The following is a 23,361-nucleotide window of genomic DNA, read 5'->3' as shown; positions in this document are numbered from 1 at the left end:
GGGCCTGGTTTGGTGGACACTGGTAGAGGGCACTCCGGTATAGTGGACACAGCGAAGATTGGTGTTTTTGGCCTTGCTGCACCACACACAATCCAGGAAGGTTCTGCATCACCCTCTTCCCACATTGGTAGTATCTAACATTGACCTAGGGTGGGCTCCTGGGACACCTAGCACTTTAAAGACTCAGTCGAAGTGGGAAAAGTGATAACCTGAAGCATGGTTGGAGCAGTGATGTTGGTGGAGCCTCCTGTGCATCAATGGATGAATAACCTGGGTGGCTGGGCCTCCTGCCTCCCTATACCTCGGCTGGCCATTTCCTTGTTCCTTCTTTGGCTCATGTCACAGCTCGTGTGGTAATGAACTGGCTGGTCTGTGGCAAGGTGGGTCCCATATTGCTGCTGGGGGAGATGCATGGGATTTCATTGAGCTCCCTCTTTTTTAGATCCTGGTGGCCCACAGCATTTTGGAAGGCTGAGGAGGAGGTGCTTATTGACCATATGCTACTGGGAAAGAAAAGCCTGAAAGGTCGCTCTCCAGCAACACCATTCACTCAGTACACTACACCTAGGCAACCATCACAGAGGATCACCAGACAGAGTGCTTCGGTATTCCGGCAGTGTGTCCCTGGAGCACGAGAGTGAACCTTCACAAGCTTAATTACTGGCAGCTATTCAAGGATGCTGGACGGCACTTGAACATAAAATTGGGACTGTCTCTATACATGTCAACTTACTTCAGGCCGACCTGCGGAAGGTGGCTGACAAGGTGACGAGGGTGGAGAGCAACTTTGAGAGTCTACAGGGGGATGTTTCAGGTCTGAAGCAATAAATAGCCAAGATGAATACTGTTACACAGGAGTTGGAATTCAAAATGGAAGATGTAAAAGGCTGCTATAGATAAAAAAATATTGCATTGTTGGGATTCACGGGGAAGGTAGAGGGTTCCTCAGCAGAGGTATTCCTGGAATGATGGGTGAGGGAACAGCTCCAGCCACAGGGACTTTTAGATGTGTTTGTGGAGAAGGCTCATTTGGCTTTGGTACCACTTCCTCTGCCATGTGCCCCTCTAAATTTTAAACTACAGAACACTGAGAACTGACAGAGAACAGGAAATGCCTGCATTTGACATAATACAATAGTCACATATCCTGATTATTCTAGGAAAGTACAGGAACAGATTAATTTTTCCTTGATGTAAACCAAAAACTGCAAGCTCTAAACATGAAATATATGTTGTTGTATCCTTCAAAGCTTAAAGTCATTTCTCAGGGAAAAGCAAATTTGTTTGAATGCCCGGATGAGGTCCGGGAGTGGCTGGAAATCTGGGACAAAATTTCAGCTCACCGGCTGGAAGTCAAAAGCTGTTTAGGTGCTGGTTCCTCATGTCATTCCTGGAGGGGTCAGCTCTGAAGGAGGCCAACAGATGGTGGCAAACATGATGCATCCTGAGTCACAATCCAGGAGGATGACACCATGCAGGTGTCAGTTGCTGCTGGAGCAGCATAAAATTGACCCTATACTTATTATTAACAATTAGACCACATATTTTATGGCCTTATGAATTCATGAGATATAATTAGGGCTCCCAGTTTTCCGTTTTTACTGATGTTTACAGATAAATACAGACAGAAAACTATTTATTTCACTGTCTGTATTTATTTTTAAATACAGATAAATATGGAAAATAGCTCTTCTCTTAATGTATTTTTTCTACTGTCAATCATGAGTGCCAGGTCAATAGGTGTACAGATTGTAAGGTAAGGGAGATAAAAAAAGACAACAGATTTCCTAATTAAGCTGAATTAAATGCAGATCTACAGTTATTTAAGCTAGTCTACAATGCAAGTGTTTTCAGATAAAACTATTGCACTGAATACTGCTGAAACCTTTTGGACATTCAAATGCGAATATATATTTATCAGTAAAATAAATGTGGAAAAATACCCATAGCAGCTTCATTTATACAGAAAACTCAAAATAAAAATGGATAAATACAGAAAAAATAAGTAAAAAATAAATATAGATAAATACAGACGGAAATGTAGAAAAAATAAATACCATAAAACCGGGAGCCCTAGATATAATGCAACCTACAAAAGAAAATTGCTCTTAAAGTCACATTCGAAGTACACGTGCTCTGTAATAGCGACATTTAAAACTTCGTTTTAGTAATAATAAGTCATAGCTTATATGTACTTATAAGAAAATATTTTGCTTCTACTATATATGGAATATGTATACATGAGAAATATATTTACTTTTATAACACGATTATTCATGTGTTAGCATTTATTCAGTTATAATGTGTATTGAAGTTCTTCATCAGTTACCTTGACCAAAGGCCTTAAGCTTTTGGGTTTCGCAATGTTTAACCATTTCTGTGAATGTTCTCTTGAATGGAGTGTTTTTCTCCCCTTTCAAGATGCCTGGTACGATGATCTAAGGAACGGAAAGAAGGCTGCTTTGTGTGAAACGGATATGGTAGAAAGAATGGAGTCATGGGTGAAAGAAAATATGATCAGTAGGAAGGCTTACTATCTGTGTGGATTGAAGGCATAAAATCAAGGTCATCTAGAGACATGCTTCTAAAGAAGAAGGAATTGTGATTGTGTCAAGTTAAAGAAAGTGTTGTTTGAAGGTAGTCTCTAATTGGGTCATGACAATAATTTATGAGAGTCTATGAGAGTATAACTAGGTAATGCTTGTGACTGCACACTATCCTGAGACTTCTTAGGAAAGCAGAGGTTTAGATCTTGGTGCCTTACACTCCTATACTTTATTTTAGTTGTATGGCTTTATGCTATGTGAATTTTTGATATCAAACTTCTACTGAAGTTTCATGCTGACATTTTTCTTTGCATTATAGATTTAATCAAAGCCTAGTTTAGCATTTATAGAGTGGTTTAATTGAAGATTCATAAATCTCCTCGCATCATAGCCAGGGAGATGAAACTTTTCAGTCCTCTTATACTGCTGTGGTTTTTTTGTTCTGTACCATTGTTACTGAGGTTCTGATTGGCTACTTACTATTGAGAATTAACTGTTCATAGAGCTAGAAGTCCTTTAATAATTTTGTATTGTTATGCGATGTTCTTGAGATTGATTTGTATTATGCTGACTTTAAATTTGTTAGAAATACATGTTTAACCAGAGTTCTCGACTTGGAGCTTTACTATGAAGCCAAATAGGTGGCACTGTATTTTAAATTTGAATTGAAAATGAACTCCTTTATTCCTCAAGCTCCCTACAAAGATCAGAGCCACAGGAGACAAAACTGGGCCAAATTCCCTCTGCTAAGGCATTGCCATCTCGCAGTCACTTGAGATGCGTTTCCAGCTCTTCCCATGGACAGTTTAGTCCCTGACACATAATATGCTGCTACAGAAATTGTGCCAAAAACATTAATAACTGATACGTTGCCAGGCTAGTCTCTGTTACATACTCATACTTAAATCTACTGTGTAACCAGGGGGCGGGGGACCTGTTGTCTTGACACCACTGCCTGCACATTGCAATGCGGCCTGTAGACTGCATTGTGGAGGCATCATAGATATACAAACCAGCTCCTTGGTGAGATCTTTAATATATATGAGGATTTTTGATAGCTGTACACACCTTTTGGGCCCTTACTGAACTGTTCATGGTGGAATTACAGTACCATCCCCACTAGTGTAGCATATGGTATGCAATTGAGTTTGCATGTTGAAGCATGAACTGATTGTTACTATTGCAGGGTGGTTCATATGCCACCTACACAGGTGGGGTACAATTTGTATACTAGCAATAGACAGTTGATTGTGGGAGTTCTGTTTGGGGTTCTATTCCTGTTGGATAGGTTGGGGATGCTGTGTCAGTTCTGGCCTATGATCAAGGTGGGCTTACGTATGATCAATTTTTCACTATGTTTGACGGGGATTTGATTTGATTTAATTTCGTTTTAAGTGGCTTCGACCAATGTTTATTAAGAATGGCATTAAAAATGTTTTGTCTTCTCGAGAATTGCTGTTTTGTCCAAAAAATGAAACAGTATGCATACAACTTTTTAACTTTTTTAGGGGGTTTATGAATATATTTTAACTTTTGTCAGAGTATGTTCGGCTTTGCATTTAATTTGTTTTCCTATTATAGTGATTTTAAAGCTTCAAGCCTTTTTGTCTCTTTAATTGGCGATATTAAGTATATGGTGCTGCTATGATATGATAATTTTTCAAAATGTATTTATTTTTATCAAGATTTAATCTTTTATCATTTCAGTATAGGAGGGAACTTTACGACTGTTGCTATGCTATTGTTGCCATTTGATGCATGTTGCGTAAATATTTTGCCGATGTTGTTGCTTTATGATTAAGGCTCCCGGTTTTCCGTTGAAACCGATTTTTACATATAAATACAGACAGAAAACTTTTTTGTTTTTGTCTGTATTTATATACAAAAATGGGAAAATACTAACAAAACAAATGCTCCTCCTGCCTCTGTGCTCCTCTTTAAGATCCAAGTCAGAGGTGCACAGGGGCGGCCAAATGAAACGGGAACTGCTGCCCTGAAAGTGCTCTAGAGACGGGAGAACTGGGAGCGGCGTGTCTGCAGAGACACTCCAGCACCCCTCACAGCGGTAGTTCACACAAGATAATGGCTGGAGCAGTGCAAGCAGCCGATGTCCATCCTCTGCCTGCACTGCCTCCTTTCATATGCAAGCGCCTGTACATAATGAATGGAAAACCCCACACCTCCAGCTAAACCGCATCTTTGGGACTTCTCACCTGCAACAGAACTGAGTGTAATACAAAACATTAAAAGGTTTTCTCCAAATATGTGTTTCACACTGTACTTTACTAGGTTTAAGGGCTTTTACCTAGATTGGATATATTTACATGATTTAAAAAATAATTAATCTTATTGGTGGGGCGCAGCCAATAAGCCGTTTTATTAGCTGGTTTCTGTTGCTTGCACATTATGCACTTATGGAGTTGGACACACCGCGTGAGTGGATGTGTGTAAAACATGCAGTGAGCCAAGCCATCTATGAATGAGGGCCTTGCCAGTATGCCTTAGTGCCCCTATGATGTGTCACTTTTTGCCCTATGATAAATCGTGCCCACTCACCAACAAGTTTATCAGTGACTCTGTGCATATAGGTAGAGCCTGCTGTCCTCTGGATGTATTCACAACTTCCACCCCTCTGCCGAGCTTTGCACCTCTCCGCCCTATTTACCACACATTCACATTTACAGTTTGCCCTATGAGGGCACTCCCTCGGCAGTCTCTCCAGAGAGGCCATGGATTAAATGGGCATTAACTGTGGGTAGGTTTGATGATTACAACTAAGGAGCCCATTAGGATGGCGGACGGACCTGCGTCCGTCCGCCAACCCCGAGGTGGAGGGACCGTCCGCAGGGGCAGCGGCGGTCCCTCCGTTTGAATTAGGATGTGACCGCCACCCTGGTGGTCGCATCCCGTATCTTTAACCTTGCGGCGGGTGCTGCTTGAAGCAGCACCCGCCGCAAGGTTAAAAATGCATGTATTGCATTTACATGCACAAAGCGGCAGGCACCGCGGGGTGCCTGCCGCTTTGTTAATGTAAATGCAGGGGTGTACCATAGGTACCCCCCATGTGCACTCCCTGACACCCTGGGGTCCAGCAACGGGTCCCCAAACTCAAAAGGCCACATGCTTTTCCACGGCGTAAAAGCCCCATCCTAATATGGCTGGCGGTGTCTGATAGACACTGCCACCATATTAGAACTTTTCTACCACGGTCGGAAGGCGACCGTGGCCGAAAAGCAGCGGACGGTTTTCCCGTCCGCAGATGACCCCCCCAGCCATCCTAATCTGGCGGGGGGTCTTTGAAGGCACTGCTGCGGTGATTCCGCATCCTCCGGGCCGGCAGTGCCTTCCGCCGGCCCGGAGGATCCGGAATCACCGCAATCCTAATCGGCCCCTAAGTGTCTAAAAAAGATGCCAGCGCTGTTGTGCAGAGTTTTAATTCCTTGTGATGTCTATTCAGTTGCTTTTACCTGCAACACTCACACACATTAAATTCACCCAGGGCAGCTAAGTGTGTGAGCTGTCTTGTCAGTTAGGGCACCTCAGTTGATTTCAGGGTGACTGCGTTAATTTCAGGGTGACATAGTTAGTCTCACTTTGAACGGTCCATCCAGTTAGTGATGTCACAATTTCAAAAAACCCAGCTGACATCATCAGACAAAGCAACATTCCAGAATGCCTTTCGTTGGTGATTGTTATAGACGCAGGACTGGGCAAACGGAAGTATTTATCCCTCTACCTTGGATGCCCTTTTAACACAGTGCCAGCAAGGATCTGACTTATAGATTCAAAGAAAGTGGCAGCAGAAGACCCCCAGCCCAGCTAATACACCCCACTACCGCATCACCTACCTAGTCCCCAGCTTCACCCTGGATGCTGCCCAACTCATTTCAGAAGTCTGGATTCTGCATCAAGGACTCCACCTTATGATGATTCATTTGTCAAGTGTCAGGCACCCCAACATCTGTAAATGATGATGTGGCGGTGGAAGATCTTATTGGCCCAGAGCCCACCAGGCAATGACACCCATAATGTATTACTCCTGATAAAGGAGAAGGCGAACATCTAATAGGAAAGGGGCCGAGGCACCCAGATAGAATCCAGGTCGCTGCTCTTTGGGGATGATTCCTTCAACTTAATGCACGCCGTGCAAGCACCCATGCTTTCACTTTTGCCGTCTTTTTTTTAAGACTCTGGGGAAGAGTGCAGTTGGATGATAAGAGGTGCTGCATCAGCTGTGTGTGGGCAAAAGTGGAAAAAATAGTTATTTTGCTTTTTTTTTCATACCTCCCTTCAGCCTCTAGCAGCGGATGGATGCTTGGAGACTTCCGGGAGCGTTTTGGGCACCTGCATCGGAGGCGCTTACTGACCGCGGGCTCGTGCTCTCCTCGCACCATGCATTATTGACACGAGAATTGAGCGGCTGCTGCTAATAGTGCTGCACATATTTGCTGATGCCACAGGTCAACACCCCCCCCCCCCACACACACACACACACTGTCCTTCTCTCACTCACACTCAAACACAGCTATAACAACCTATTGCAAGTGTGCATGTCAACTTAAATAAATGAGAAAAAATACTAGCTTTAGCGTCTTTTTTTCTTGTGTCAAAAATAAATGTGGATAAATACAGGTAAAATGAACCCAAAAAAAATATGGATAAATACAGACAGAAATGTGAAAAAAATAAATACCATAAAACCGGGAGCCCTAGTAATAATGTCTTCAGTGCTTCTTCAGTTTGTGGCACAACCCTTTATGCAGGTCCACTTGTAGCATTTAATTTTACAAGTAAATTAAACATGCCAATTGGGTATAAGCCAATTCTACCATGTTTTAGAGAGAGAGCACAAGCACTTTAGCTGACTAGCAGTGGTAATGTGTGCAGATTCCTAAAGCCAGCAAACAGGAAGTTTGAAGCCCAAAAGTTAGGGGTATCCCACGCTAAGGATGGCAGGTCTAACATCGGCTGACAGTTTTAGCCGTTGGTCTACAAATTACTCTGGTAAGTGTAAAAGCCGATATATTGGTAATCTGATTTGCAGTGGGGACCTATGAATAAAGACGAGATTACACATTAATGAGCGTTTCATAAGGTCAGAGACCATTGACTGGTGGGATCCCATTTCACGTACTAATTGAACACTGGGTAAGGTGTCCAAATACACTTTTCAATGTTCTCCATGTGGGCATTTGCAGGAGTTAGAAATTACCAATGCAAAGGAGTCAGTCATTATTAGATTGTACTTACAAATAACAGTGACTCAGCTGAAGAAAAGAAGAGAAGTGAAGAGGAGCAAGGCCAAAATACTATGGTTTTGGAAGTGAATCAACTGTCTGCAGAGACACGAGCATTGCGTTATCCATTTTCACACCTGACCTTAATCCTCGCCCTTCTACAATATCCCCAGATGATTCTCAGTTCATTTTAAACATCACACTCAACTATGTTGCTTCTGAGAAATATATGCCTTACTAGATAACATGTTTTGATCTAAGTTTGAGTGAAATCCTCTTCATTTAATGTCACTGCACTAAATGTGTGTAGTTCTTTCGCCAAAACACGAAACCGAAAACGAATACAATGGGATCACAAAGAAAGCAACATAAGATTGGAAGGTATGAACAGAAAATCACCCTCGAGCAGCAGTGGTAGGGGGTGAGCCTTCAGTAGCAGATGGAAAACCTGCAGGCTAGGAATAGAGCAGATAGGGATAAGGAATGTATTCCAAGTGGGAAAAAAATACTGAAAACATGACGGACTGGCTGTGGTGGTAGGGGAGGGGGGAGAGGGTGGCTCATAAGAATTGAGAAGCAGAATGAAAATTATGTCGGAGAACATACAAAGAAGGAAGCGAAGAGAGAGATAAGGTTGTTTTTACTAGAACATGAATGCATTTAAAAACGATAGTTAGGAAATGAAAAAGAACTTGGACATGGAAGCCAGAGTAGAGAAGCCATGAAGCAGAAATAAACACCTTGTGGAAATAGGCAGGAGAGACGGAGTATGGCACAGCTCAATATAGATTGAAGAGAACCAAGTGAGGAAAAAGAAAGACAACTCAGAAGGGAAGAAAAATAGATCAAGCAAGAAATATTGACAAAAATTCACAAAATAAATGAAACAATTGTATTTATTTTTCAAATCAAATGAGTGCTGCATATTCTCCCTTTATGGTCATACCAACAAGGTGTAATGTGTGATCACAATAGTAAAAACATACTCCAACATATTATTGGGACAATTATTGATTTCCTACCGGCAGTGATGTTGAGTTAGAATAAATCTTTTTTGAAACAATTCTTACATGTATGTTTGCTTGTGAAATAAATTAAATATTTAGCTGCCTTATCTTGTAGGCAAGCCACTTTTCTTACCTTGCACAATACAGGCACCCAGGAAGGCAGCATCAGCAAAAGAGCAAAGGAGGCGACCGTGGAAGATATCTCTTTTAATTTGCAGATACAAAAGATACCTACAACGCAAGAAAGAAAACAGAATGATGCATGTAAAATGTGTCCACGTCATCAGCACTATGCAGAGAGGCCCAAACTTAAAATATACCTTTTCTCTTAATAATACCTACCATCCTTTGTTTGCTCTGTGCCATTGACTAGTCTATACTATGGGCACAAATTTGACATCAAAATGCCCCACTGGTGAACAGCACAAAACTTGTATAAAAAGATAAGCAGACCCAAAGGAGCACATACAATATGCTCCTCTGCAGAGAAAAGTATGACTACAAAGCATTCATTCCCTGATTTCAGTAACAGATGTTGGGGATCCCACAGTCAGTTTACATTAGTGCTAGGATTCACACTACCAACACGTAATTCTAATAACCAGGTGGCTCATTATGATAGCGGAAGGAACGCCGGGCCGGTGATGGCGGGCCTTCCGCCATCACATTGAAATTTACCCACTGCCATATTAGGATGGTGGTGGGTATTGCGGAGGACGAATAGTCTATCTGCTGCATTTCCGCCTATAGCAATCGCACCGATTGCCTGGCGAACGGAAAAGGGCCACTAACTGGTGGCGGTGCCTAGCAGGCACAGTCCACCATAATAGGATGTGTCCTGGGAGAGGCCTTTCCGTGGTGGCGATGCCGCCATGGAAAGGCTGGTGGGATTGGGGGCCTGTTGCAGGCCCCCTCTGTGTGGAGGGAGGGTATAGGTGCACTGGGGGGTACCCATGGTACGCCCGTACATTTCCATGCACAAGGTGGCAGGCACCGCAAGCTGCCTGCCACGTTGTGCATGGAAATGCACATTGTGGCATTTTAACATTGCGGACCGTGCTGCAGCCAGCAGCACCGTCCGCAATGTTAAAAGGCCAGGATGCACCTGCCATACTGGCTGGCACATCCAAATTGGGCTGGTGGGGCCGCTGCACGTTTGGCGGGTGATCATAGCACCGCTATGATGGCTGGCGGACTGATGTCCGCCCGCCATCATAATGAGCCCCCAAGACAGCCAACAACAACAAAGACCAGCACACAAACACTTGGGTATTCAGAATGAAGCGCACACCATTGTGGCACACATCCCACTTAAGTTAATCCAATGAATGTGGTGGGTGGCACCTAACCCTGCTGGGAAACTCATCACCAGCAGATGTCATTCTAACAAAGCTGCCAACAACACCATGAAACAGAGGTAAATACTAGACTCCTGCAGCTTCGAATTACCTATTCATCTGAGTTCACGTACATAGGATTTGGGTAGTTACATGACCTTACCTCCTCATTCCTCGAGAATTCCCCACCACAACAAGCCGACATGACGGCCAATCTGGGATGGCATCTGTGTCAAGAGGCACTGACAGAACACATACTTTATCTAACACCCTGAAGCTTCTAATTAAAATATGTTTTCAGATTTCCACCTAGCTCTTGTTTGCTCTAGACTTTACTACTACAGTTAGCTGTTCTTGAATCTCTGAAACTCTGCTCTGTATAGACTGCCACCGGTCCAAGCCACAGCAAAGTGACTAGCAGCCAACCTCAGAAGAAGGGACTGCATCTCGCACAGTAGATCCGAACAGTGGTATAGTGGTCTCTAAACCACGCTACATGTTCATACAATTACTAATTATTGGGGATGAAGCTAATACTAACAATATCACAAGTGATTTTCACAAAGAACAGTGTATTACATATGCACCAGAAATCTTGAGTCTTGAATATCTGACAAACTAATTGATGGTGAAACTTACTATACTCTCTATTTCTAGGCAAAGATGGTTTTACATAACCAGCATAAAACAGAACTAAAAGGTCATGTATCATTATAGGGTCTACAAACAAGAATGTGATGAGGAATCTTTGTTCCATTTCATGTGGAAGTCCCATGATCTCTTTGGACCATATAAAAAGGAGGTTTTGCTTTTATTTTTGCAACTGATTTCCCCTTTTCTCTTTTTGTAATATGGGCTCTATGCCAAATTAGATATGTTTATGATGATTGCAGGCTAAGGGATATATTTTGTCTTTGGACTATAAAAAACAATAAAATACTCTCTCTTTAAACGTACTGGACGATGTACTTTATTTTTCTTCCAATAGAAGACAACCTACATTGTGCATAAACTACCTTCAGAATGAACCAATCAGCAGAGTATGCACACACAGTGTAGAGACTCGCTAAAACAAACCCACTTTCTCTATAGGCCTGCTAAGAGTCTCCTATATTTTCTAAAATAGCTACTTCTGAACAGGAAAATAGTCGTGAGCAACTGATAACTTTCACAACTTTCACAACTGTTGCAGTAGTGAGCACATTAGAGAAAATTACAATAGTGTGCACACATTGCAGCTTTACTAGCAGGGGTCACTCATATGTGTGTCACAGTATTGCATATAAATAGGTGTTGTGTTAATTGGTAGTCTGTGTTCCTGGACAGAATATTTTTTCTGGATGATATTTAATATTAAATATGGTAGCAGAATACCAACCACCCGACTCAAACAACAATAATGTCAGGAAAAGCCTTATCAAGCCCAAATGCTAAGTGCCCACTAGCACAAATGAAATACAGCAAGCTACAAATCTCCCCAACTCGATGAGTTATCATTCAAAGAGCATTTTAAATTCGTTTTGGAATTTCACTAATTTTGTTTCCAAACAACATCATATTAAAATATATAGTTTTCTATCAATTATACCAAGTGAATACAATCCAATCCAATCCAAAAATTCTTTATTTCGGTCATTTAGACCATAAAAGATACAGTACAAAGACACAGTAAAATAAGCTTAACTATTGTAAACACATTTCATACAATTCATACAATTAATTTCCCGAATAGTCAAGGCATAAAAGGGATTAAAAACAGTTCATAGCATTGTCCACACATTAGAAGATTTTTTTTTTCCTTATCTGCCACATAGCCATTAAAAATGTAGCAACACAATATGGGACAGAGTACTGGTTTTCAGTACTCTGTACGCATGCAGATAGTTCCTGAATCACAGATTTCTGCAGAGCGGCGCCAGCCAATATTTCCTGGGTTTATTATATAGGCAGGACAGACAAACATTATGTGAGTTTCATCTTCCTCAAAAGTGTTACAGCATGGACACATTTTGTCGTTACCCTTTAACCATTTACAAGTGAAGGTTTTAATGGGCAGAGTGCCTAGCCTCCATTGTATAAACAATTTTCTCGACAAAATTGGAAAGATAAAATCCATAAAAGTTTCAAATACATAGGAATTTTTGGATTCCAGGAAACGATCAGTTAGAGTGCCGCTGTTTCGTGCAGACAACAGCAGTGCTAATCTTTTTTCCTTATGAGTTTGGACCAGAGTTTTACGGGAAAAACTTCGGCAGCCTTGTTCAGGATCCTCCCATAACTCGGACAAATTCAAGGAGTACAGTTCTTTTTTTTACAAAAGCAAGCCAGGGGATTCTATCACGTTGGTTCAGGTTCATGACATGAATAAGGTCTTACCTATAATGAACAAGTTCATTGGTAGACCAAAGCCTATGCCAGAACCTCAGTGGCTTTGACTCTAGCTCCTCAGCAATAGGAGGGAGGCCCATGTCTAGTCTTAAAGGCAGGAGCGGTGTGCCTCGAGGAAGGGCCAAGAGGCGTCTGAGGAAATTATTTTCCACTCTTGCTAGATCTTGGCCTGCTTTATACCCCCATAATTCACTCCCATAGGTTGCAGCCGCCTTGGCTTGGGTTTTATACGTTTCAACTGCCGGACAGATGGGCTTGAAGGTTGAGGTGTTTACAACCTTCAAAATTGCGCCCGACAGCTGGGACAACTTAAGCCGAGATCTTACTATCTGGGGGTCCCAGGATAAGTTTTCATGTAGCGTTACCCCCAAGTACAGAAAAGTTGTTACCCTCTCAAGGCTGGCTGTACCCAAGGTAGGGTTAGATCTGGCTTTTTTGGGTGGATTAAATATCATGAATTCGGTCTTTTCTGTGTTGGTCTCTAGACCATGCTGTCTACAGAAAAGACCAAATCCATCCAAAATCCTTTGAATCCCCATCGGGGATTTGGAAAGCAGGAGGGTGTTGTCGGCGAACATGATAGCCGGCACCCTCCTGCCTGCCAGACACGGGGCGTCATTGTCCCTAACATTGTCAAGGTGGGATATAACACTGTTGATAAAAAGGCAAAACAGAGTCTGCGCCAAGACGCAACCCTGCCTCACCCCCCTATGAACAGGGAACCTTGATGACAGGGCACCATCCCTCCCGCACCTGACCTGCGCATAATTATTGTCGTGGAGCCTAATTATGGCATTTAATAATTGGGCGGGTACCCCCAGCTTCTTCAGGACCTCCCACAGTTTCTTGCGTGGGACCAGGTCAAAGGCTGACTTCAGGTCCACGAACACCATGTACAGCCTCTCCCCCTCAATCCTCACCATTTTCCAGTACAGCAGGACGAGGCGGAAAATCTGGTCCATGGTGGACGTGTTTTTCCTGACGCCAGCCTGGAGGGGACTCAGAATTTCATTGGCCTCTACCCAATCTAAAAGGTGGTTCAGGAGAAGGCGAGCGAATAGCTTTTGGGGGACGTCTATAAGACTGATCGGCCTGTAGTTGGCTGGGAGCAGAGGAGAACCCTTCTTATATATAGGCACAATCTCTGCCCCCAGCCAAGTACAGGGGATCTCCATACCACCTAAGATGGCATTAAAAAGAATAAGGAGGTAAGGGCCCCAGATCTCAGGATGGTGTCTAAAGAGATCACCAGGTAATCTGTCTAGACCCGGGGCCTTCCCCATCGCCAATCTGTCTATTGCACTGACCACCTCACCAAGGGTGAATTCCAGGCCAGCTACGGAAGTCGAAGAGTCCTCAAGGGCCACATCGTTGGCTAATGGGGTGGTGTCTTGATATAATGTGCCAAAGTGGGCCTCCCAGACAGAGGAGGCAATATTGGGTACCACTGCTGCTTTGGCTTCTCCTGTTCCAGTATTTTCCAGGGACCAAAATTTCTTAGAGTCTTTTACTTCTAAAGCATTAGAAAGTTCGTGCCATCGGTTCCAGTCCCACTTCGACCTTGCCGTTGCCATAGCCGCTTTGTAGTCCCTCCTTAGTCCAGCAACCTTAACCTTATTTGAGCCTGCTTTAATTGTAGCAATTAGCTCAGTCTTAATCTTCTTACATTGGGAGTTGTACCAGGATGGGGTTCGAGTCTTTTTTCTGCATGTTGCTACCACTGGATAGAAGACCTCTGCAAGACCTCCCACTAGTTCAGCGTGAATTTGGACTAATTTCTTGTTATAGTCTGTGGGACTCGATTGTTCAATTAGTTCATCCACTTCTTTAAACCTGGGGAGTGCTATTTCATATATTTTATTCATGCTACCTTCCGCATTTAACAGCTTCACCCATTTAACTCGGCGCCTGTTTGAAGTGAAAACCAAGTTCCCAGGGTCGGGGCTAGAGATAGAAGCTGACGACCCAGTGACAGGTGCGGGGTGTTGCATCTCCAGTAGGAGCGCATTATGGTCACTATCCGTTCTAGGAACCACCCTGAAGTCCTGGACTTTGTGCCGCATGCCAATATCTATAAAAATGTAATCTAGCCTCGACTCATGGTCCTTCCTGTTAAAGGTACACAGTGATGGGCTGTCGGACGGAGTGCGTCCGTTACAGGCCCTTATTACGAAGTTTAAAGTAAGGGACGTGATTTGTACTGCGAGCGGGGACCAGGATTTGGGGTGGGGGGATAAGCATGGTGGAACTCCCCAAAAATCATCCTCAGTAGTGAGGGCGCCCTCCTTTAGTCATTCTAAGGGTTCGAAGTGGCAGTTGAAATCCCCACCCATCACTATCTTATAGTCACTTGACAATTGGCCCAAAAAGGATGATAGGTCTTCAAGAGTGGGTGTTTCCATGGCCACAGCAACTGGGCGAGAATATACATTAATAATTGCCAGAGTTGTTGGGCCAGGCCACCTGAGCAGCACACACTGGATGTCCTGCGAAAACGTAGGTATATTTTCCGCATAGCATCCAATGTGACTAGCTACCCAAATCGCCAGACCACCCGAAGGCCTCCCCTTGCCACTCCACCTGGCCAGGATTTCAAAAATTTCATAACCCGTTCTACTCAGGGATTCCCTAGGCCACGTCTCCTGGAAGAGGCAGACATCACTGCCTCCTATTAGGAGATCCCAATCAGATGTGTGTACCTTATTTACAATCCCCGCCACGTTCCATGAGAGGACCTTCAAACATTGAATACAAGCCCCTAATCCTGCCCCGTCAGATGTTTCCATTGCAATATCCTTAAGTGGATCGACAGTTTCCGGGACAGTTAGGGCAGCTAGTATTGGAATCGGAGCACACACGGCTATAGATGTTAAATTAGTACCCGGTGTACTCTGAGGTAAAGTAGCTACTTGGCCCCTGGGGCTATCAAGAGTTAGACTACTCCTTAAAGGAGGTTCCAGTTTCCGGGTGGTAATCTCACAAGCAGCTCTCGCCATCCCCGAACTTGCATATTCATTAACAATATTTTGATATACCTGTGGGGACGCACCCTTTTGTGGTCAATCGACATGATCAAGGCAGGAAAATCTGTTTGGATGCACATAGTTACCATAAGCAGGGAAAACATTATGCTTGGGCCTGTATCGTGACCCATCCACTGCAAAGCCCACTCTAGTCCAGCCATTGTCCCTCCTCATAGTTGGATTGCGTGCATTTGGATAGAAGTATGAGAGGGGGACCAATTCGATAGAGGTATTGCCTACGCTGCCAAGCCAATTGCAAATGTAGGGGGCAACCTGTGGGCTCTTAAAGCTAACAATTATACAGTCTCCCGCACATTTCTTAGAGGTGAACCCAACCCATGGGACCCTTCTGACCATAAGAACATCTCCTTTTAGATTAGGTGGGAGTGGCCTATGGATATTTAACCAGCTGATTACCTTGTTACGTAGGGAATCCTGCGGTTCCATTACGCCACCGGTAAGCTCTGGTACCCCATCAGGATCACGGTGTAGGCTGCTGCCTCAGGGGGCAAATTTACTGCCTTACGCCTGGTGTTAGGACTAATCGGCTGGTTAGGACAGTTAGTTGCCCCATTAGTTGGTCTCTCCCGGCTGGATTGATTTGGTGGAGCAGATTGTTTTGATCTCCTAGGAGCAGGTACCGGGGGCCTCGTCCTTTGGGCTACTAATGGTGCACAATGGGGGACGGGTACTGCGCTATTGTTGGAGGATTCCCCTGACTGGGCTAATGATGGATTTGGAGCCTGAGGGGTTATGGCAGAAGATGAATGAATAGTCCCAGCGCTAGACCCTGGAGCCCTTTGTGAATTTACTCCTAACCCAGAAACAACACCATTATTAGTACTCAGTTTTTCTATGGCTGTCAGTCTGGCCTCTATTGAGTCCAATTTGACTGACAGGGGATTCAAGAGACTTTTAAAGATATCTGTAAGTGAGCTAATAAGAAGCTCTGCGGTATTGGAGGTAACCCCGCCAAAGATGAAAGGCCCAGTATGCACAGGTAAGGATGAGGCAGGTGGAGTACTAGACGTTTCCAATCTCATTTCTCGTCGGTGATGCACCAGGAGAGGCCACATTATCTACATTATCACCATGAGTGGGCATTATTAGATCAACTTTAGCCCTTTTAGCACCTTTTGGCATCCTTGACCTCTTCCTTTTGGACACAAGGTCGCCTCTACTACTCTTGTGTTCTGTTGTTACTACTACAGGGGCCTCCTTCTGTGCCTCAGACTGTACCAACTCGACGTTTGGAGAGAGCTCCACAACCCCAGACAAGCGTAATGAGTCTCTGTCCCTGTGCGAAGTTGATGGTGTCCTTAGTTGTTGTAGGACTGACTCTATAGTCTGGTCGATGCTATCCATAAGAGACAAATGGGTAGCATTAAGCAATAGAGGTGTGCTGGCGTTGATTGATGAGCCCGGAGAAGCCAAGGACAAGTTATCTGCACCCTCCTCAGTTTGTTTTTCTAATACATTGAGACCCTTATTGACCACGGAATTGGCCTTAGAAAGAAATGTGTCCATAGTACCTGAAACTATATGAGCAGCCTTGCTTCTGGATTCTCTACTGGCCATTTTATGACAGCCGCCTCCAGGACAGGAACCAACCAGAAATATAATACGGAAAGGGCGAGGCGTCAGAGGGGTGGCCCGGTCCGGTCTTTACCGTCCTCTAACGGCCTAAAACGGCCCGCCCTTTGCCCGGGCTTAGCCCGGCAGCCGCCCGCACGCGTCCCGCGATACGCGTCTGTGGGCGTAGTTCTATAGCCGCTGTCGGTGGGGGGCGTGGCCAGCCGGGAAGAGTCTCCAGGTGCGGCGTGTGAGGAGCCGCTTCGATTCCTAGGACTCGCAGTCCCGCTGCTGCGCCGTCCGCCGATGTCTCTGCCTTACTGGACCCCACAGCCTCCTTCCACAGGTGGGGAAAAACACAGGAAAGTTCTGCCTCCTAGCAGCTCCGAGCGGCAATATGGCAGCAGAATACCAACCACCCGACTCAAACAACAATAATGTCAGGAAAAGCCTTATCAAGCCCAAATGCTAAGTGCCCACTAGCACAAATGAAATACAGCAAGCTACAAATCTCCCCAACTCGATGAGTTATCATTCAAAGAGCATTTTAAATTCGTTTTGGAATTTCACTAATTTTGTTTCCAAACAACATCATATTAAAATATATAGTTTTCTATCAATTATGCCAAGTGAATACAATCTGCATTAAGTACTGTACAAGACTGCACTCCAATGAGCTACTTCCTAGGGTACTAGCAAGCTACTAATAGCTAGCTCCCGAGCTACCCATTGGAGACCCCTCTTCAAAGCATATTCTGTCCACCTCTGTAGACATTACATACTAGCAAGGAGCAACCTGCTTGTGCACGCATCTTTATTTTTCCATCAGTCCCACAGATGAACATTAAAACACCATTAAAATAAGAATCGGTATCACAGAAATATGCTGTCATATGTGCCTACAGTGAGGGTGAAAGACCGTGGTAGACCCTTGCTACAACTACTAAATGCTCATGGGCGACAAATGATGTGATAAGTATTTAGGGCGAACATGCCCAGCCGCATACTAATACAACTTCTATTCTAAGAACCTTCGCTGACTTCTACTGCACACTTTATACCACGCAGGGCCGGACTGTGAACCAAAACCGGCCGGCCCCCCTGGGCGGGGGGGGGGGGGTTGGCGGTGCCGCCGATTTTGCAGCAAAAACGGCCCTGTAACAAAAATGGACCCCAGCGGCCCCAAACCGGCCTCCCCACCGGGGGAATGCTACGGCCAGTTCGGCCCTGTATACCAGCCAGCGGCGGGAGCCAGTGGAGGTGGCCCCTTACCTGGAGAAATCACCTCCAGGTAGCCACCTCTTGAGCTGGTTGAGTAATGTTCAGCATGCATTGTTGGATCAGGATTTCACCACTGATGAAATCCATGACTTGATAGAACAGCTAAAGTCCAGCACAGCCCCTGGGCCCGATGGTCTCCCTGCTTAATTTTATAAAACCTATGCAGACATTTTAGCCCCAATTTTACTCACTGTTTTTAATGAGGCACAACAAGTGGCTCAGGAGAAAAACATTTCTTGCTCCAGAATTTACATCTGAAGAGCTGTTTTCTTTTTCTTTTTGAACAATAGGGCTTTTCTTTGAAAAGAAAGTAATACTCCATGCTGTAAAATCTCCGTACAAAAGGTATTAGCATCTGTAACATTTGAAAAAAATCCAATGTCTATTAAAATGTGATAGTTAATGTAAATACTTATAAGTTGGGCTGATTGCTTATAATGAATTCCAGTAATTTGGGTTTATTAAAAAGAAAGGTGTCAAAATGAATCAAAATGAATAAAAATGAATCGCTTGGTTTGCTGAAAACACGTAAACATTTCACATAACTTTGTGTTGTTTAGAACCATTTCTTTATTGTCTTTTTCAATCTCACATTCACAGTCATTGCCATGGCAAATATATAATTCTGCACAACTTTGCAAAAAACAAGGAGAACATTTTTACGGTTAAAAGGTTTTTGTGCAGTTTCTGAAAATTTTAATTGTTAGATACTAACCCATGTATAACCAATTTGGCAAAAAAAATATTAGCAATATACCAGGCATATTATTATTATTATTATTATTATTTAAATAAAGGTTGCATTGAATGCTAAAATATATAAAGGTCACAGCTTATTATGTTTAAAATCACTGTGTTGACTCTAACTTGCAAGGTGATTTAACAGTGACGCCATTAGCAGAACTCAGTGGCTCTATGTAGTTTCCGCAGCTTACCTTGGCACTCAGGGCCATATTATGAAGAACAGACGTAACATAATCGCCCCCTTAGCGTCTGGAAACTGCCGCTAAAGCAGCGATAAGGGGCTTGATTATATGCCCTAGAGAAGTCCAATAAAAGCCCAGGTTCAATGTCCTTCCCACCAGAACCTGGGCTTCTATTGGAATTCTCCAGGGCATATTATCAAGCCCCGTATCGCAGCTTTAGCTGCAGTTTCCTGCCGCTAAAGCGGCAAAAACGTTATCGCCCGTTCTTGATAATATGGCTCCTAGAGTTTGGCGAGATGTACTCCATCTCTGCCAGGTCGGCGAAGATCTCTGTGCCTTCTGCTAAAGCCACTGAGCTTCCCTATGGGGCAAAATAGAGGTTAACATCATTCAACCAAGCATTTGGGGACATCAGAGCGTTTAGGGACATCAAACTCTAAATAAGTCCAATACTCTAACAGAAATGTTCAACTGATCTTGAGTAAATGTCAAATTAAATATAAATACGGTAGGATTCAACTTACTGTGAAATGTTCTAAAAATGTCAATTAAAATATTTGTATGAGCTCAATTATAAATCAGCTGCCAAAAAGCAAACTGGTCTTATTGAATGTGCAACCATCTGTGTTACATTACACTACTGAAGCAATGTGTCACAATATATGCAGATTGGCTATAACCACACAGCAAAATACATTCTTACTTCACAAGAGTTACATCAATAAAACCCCTCAATTAATTTGTTTTATGTTCCTTTTCCAATTATTGGTGTTCCTCAGCTGAGTAGCAGGGAAGAAAGGGGTGTTACAAAGCCTAAAGGTGCGGTAATCCTGCTTGTATTCAGATGATCTAGTTGCAACACGTTCTAGGGCTTTATTACAAGACTGGCGGTCCACAGTCTGCCAGACTCACTGGAGCGCAGTGGTGGTCATCTTCTGACCACCCCATTACAACCAGGGCAGTCAGGCCACCCTGGGACCACCGCATCCGCCAGGGATCAGAGAACCCTGTCGTGGCGCGGTGGTATTGAGGCTGCAATATGCTTGGTAGGGCTGCTGTGGCCACGCCAAGCATATTTCTAGTTTCCTCATCACCACACGTGGCGGTGAGAAAACAAAGGGGACTCCTTATGCCTCCTGCCATATGGATGCATATGGAGGTCACAATATGTGCCGCCCTGATGAGCATGCACACCAGTACCTGCATGGCATGGACTGCAGCAGTCCATATCATGCAGGTACTGCCTATGATGTTTCCCCACTGCCAGCTTTTACATGGCGGTGATGACTGCCATGTAAGACTGGTGGTCAGGAAACTCAAAATATTCATGCTGTTGTCGCCGGAGCACCGCCAGCATATTCTGAGCCCCTGACTGCTGTGTCAGTACCAGGGAGAGCAGTTTCCTGGTGGTTCAAGCGGTCAAATGACCGCCAAACTTATAATACAGCGGTCGGACCGCCGGTGCAATGGTGTATGGACCACCGCCACTACACCCCCACTAGTCTGGCAGTCCTAGGACCACCAGTCACGTATTAAGGACTTTTGTCTGAATTCAGTCTTGTGATATACAGATCACTCCAGGTGTCAGCAGCCATCGTCCAACTCACTAAGTTATCTTGGGTGAGCATGACTGCCATACACCTGGAAAACAACTCTTTTTTTTCCTTGGTGAGGGTTCTCCCTTTATTTAGATGGGACAGAGGGACAAGATGGCGACCAAGCTAAGGTAATCAAGACATTTTGGGAAATTCTCATTTGTGCTTGCAACACTACTCCATATTGGTCTCAACCTTTCCTTTCCAAAGAAACTTCAGGGTTTGCATAGCGTGTAGGACAACTAGAAGGAGGACATCAGGGACACATGCCTGGCAATATACCAGACAAAGCGGGTGTTGTTCGTAGTATATCGAATCTGATACCAAAATGTAGTATATTTTAGATGTACCTCGCAGAGGACAACAAAGGAAACCACAGTCAGTAGTTGTCATGTGTTTCCTGCATGGCCCATTACAGTTTTCCCTGTGTTGGACTAGCTGGACCTGTTTGCTTTTGTGCCAAATTGTATTTTCACATGGAACCTACATATTTTTGGCATTCCATTCATTTCCTGGGATTTAGTCTGAGCACCACCAGCAAGATCAACCAACGTCACTTGTTAGTCTTTCTGGCCAGGCACTAGCACCTACACATAACACAATAATGCAGCTGTTGTTTATGTGCACACATGTCCTCTCATACAGATAAGTACGTGAGCCACATACAGACACATGGAACGAGAAGTCTGAGGCAAGAGCACTGCGTCTGCTGAAATGTAGAGCGTTCATCAGGGTATGTTTATGTACGTGGTCTGCCGATAATCCATGATATCTTTCATACAATCATTTAGATTTACTCTCAGGGGAGGGTTAGGTTACTCTGTCTTATAAAATGATAACACTCTTCATGGTATATGGATTATCGACCATGTAAACAGTATTTTTATTGCATTTTTTTGTTAAATGTGATGTGTATACTGCTTTTCAGAGCACAATAGTTCGAATAAATATTCTAAACTTTTTTCGTATCTCTCTGTTACTTTATTGTGAGCAAGTACGAGAAAAAGGGTGAGCCTTGCTACCGTGATCCCTGAGAGGGTCGAGGGTGCTGTGTCCTGGAGGTGCCTATACACTTGTTTCTTTGGTATGGTTAGTAGGGCAAGTGAGGCACTATAGCAAGTTGGACTTGGGCTCATGGGCACTGAGGTATGATGACTTAGTTCCTACATGCTGATATTCCATGGTCCCAAACATAGTTCTGTTCCAGAGCAGAATCCCTGCAACACAGTCATAACTGAGCCTCCACTTATGTGGGAGCTGTCAAAATGTGTTTATCTAATTTGTGTCAAACTGACACTCAATGATGAAGGGCCCTTAAGTGTTGTCAGCTTTTCTCCATCACAGCTTAAATTTTTCTCTGATGCTGTCCTTCTAATTATTTACACTGAGGCCCTGAATCTAAATATGATGGAGAAGTAGGTGCTATTCATCACAGCGAATACAATGCAGGCTTCAGAATTTATTGAGTGCTATAAATAACACCTATTTCATTTTTTCCAAGTTACGGTAAATACCATACTGTTTCCCCAAGTAAACATGTAACAAAATGTGAGGTATTCAATGCCCTGGTAATTAATGGGTACAATAAATACCATTCAACTCAGAATTCCAACCCATGTGCTAGTAGGGGCTTGCACATGGATCGGAAAACACCGACCCACTGATTATCAGTGCCTAAGTGGTAATTCACAAAGGCATGAGTAGGTGAAGTACTACTTTAACTATTCATATAAGAATAGAAAACGAAAGTATGCCCCTTATAGGCAACTCACACTGATGCAAAACTCTCAGAAAGGTTTTTATCTATAACACTGCATGTTTTATTAAATAAAGCAATCAGGGTCTTTTTTTTAAAGAATGTTAGCTCTCTGTCACCAGTAAGAAATAATGCTAATGAAAGAAAAATGCATGGTCTATATTCTTTTATCTTGTTACTAATCGAGCTGCACAAAAATGTGTGCCTTCAGTGGGCATACCAAAAGAAGAAATTACATTTCTGAACATTTTATGCACATTTATCATGGGTTAAAAACAGTATGAGAATGATTCATGAAGACGAGGGTCTGAGTAAGTGTGACTTATTCTTCTCTATGCTTTCTCCTGGAATTCAGGATTACTACAAGAGTATGTCACAATAAAATATTTGCGAATCGGTTCATACATGTCCAGGATGCTGGGTATCACCAAATATTCAGAATATATAGAAAAAAACATCAAAATAGATAGATCTCATTAGGTTCAGATAAAGCTGAAGGTATTTATATTTTGTATATTATAACAAATGTGTATCACGTTTATTAGCTACGTACAGCTAATCTGAAAAAGGTACATATTCAGATGATCTTGATGCCCTCGCATCCATCCAAAGTGTTATTAAAGATGAAAAACAACTGCCTCCAGATCAACACAGACAGAACCAAAGTCCTTATCTTTGGCAACAACCACTCCC

At 43.5% G+C, this 23,361-nt stretch overlaps 1 protein-coding gene across 1 annotated transcript in view; it reads right to left on the bottom strand.

Moving 5' to 3' along the window:
• FRMD3 (FERM domain containing 3) overlaps positions 1–23,361 on the bottom strand; it is a 672,717-nt gene that overhangs the window by 128,393 nt on the left and 520,963 nt on the right. Inside the window, exon 5 of the mRNA XM_086961321.1 lies at positions 8,924–9,021. Coding sequence (XP_086817447.1) covers positions 8,924–9,021 — 98 coding nt within the window. The remainder of the gene's footprint in view (positions 1–8,923; positions 9,022–23,361) is intronic.

This window comes from Lissotriton vulgaris, chromosome 3_1 (genome assembly GCF_964263255.1).
Source record: "Lissotriton vulgaris chromosome 3_1, aLisVul1.2, whole genome shotgun sequence".
In the NCBI taxonomy this organism is placed as follows: Eukaryota; Metazoa; Chordata; class Amphibia; order Caudata; family Salamandridae; genus Lissotriton; species Lissotriton vulgaris.
This window is presented reverse-complemented; position numbering and strand designations above follow the sequence as displayed.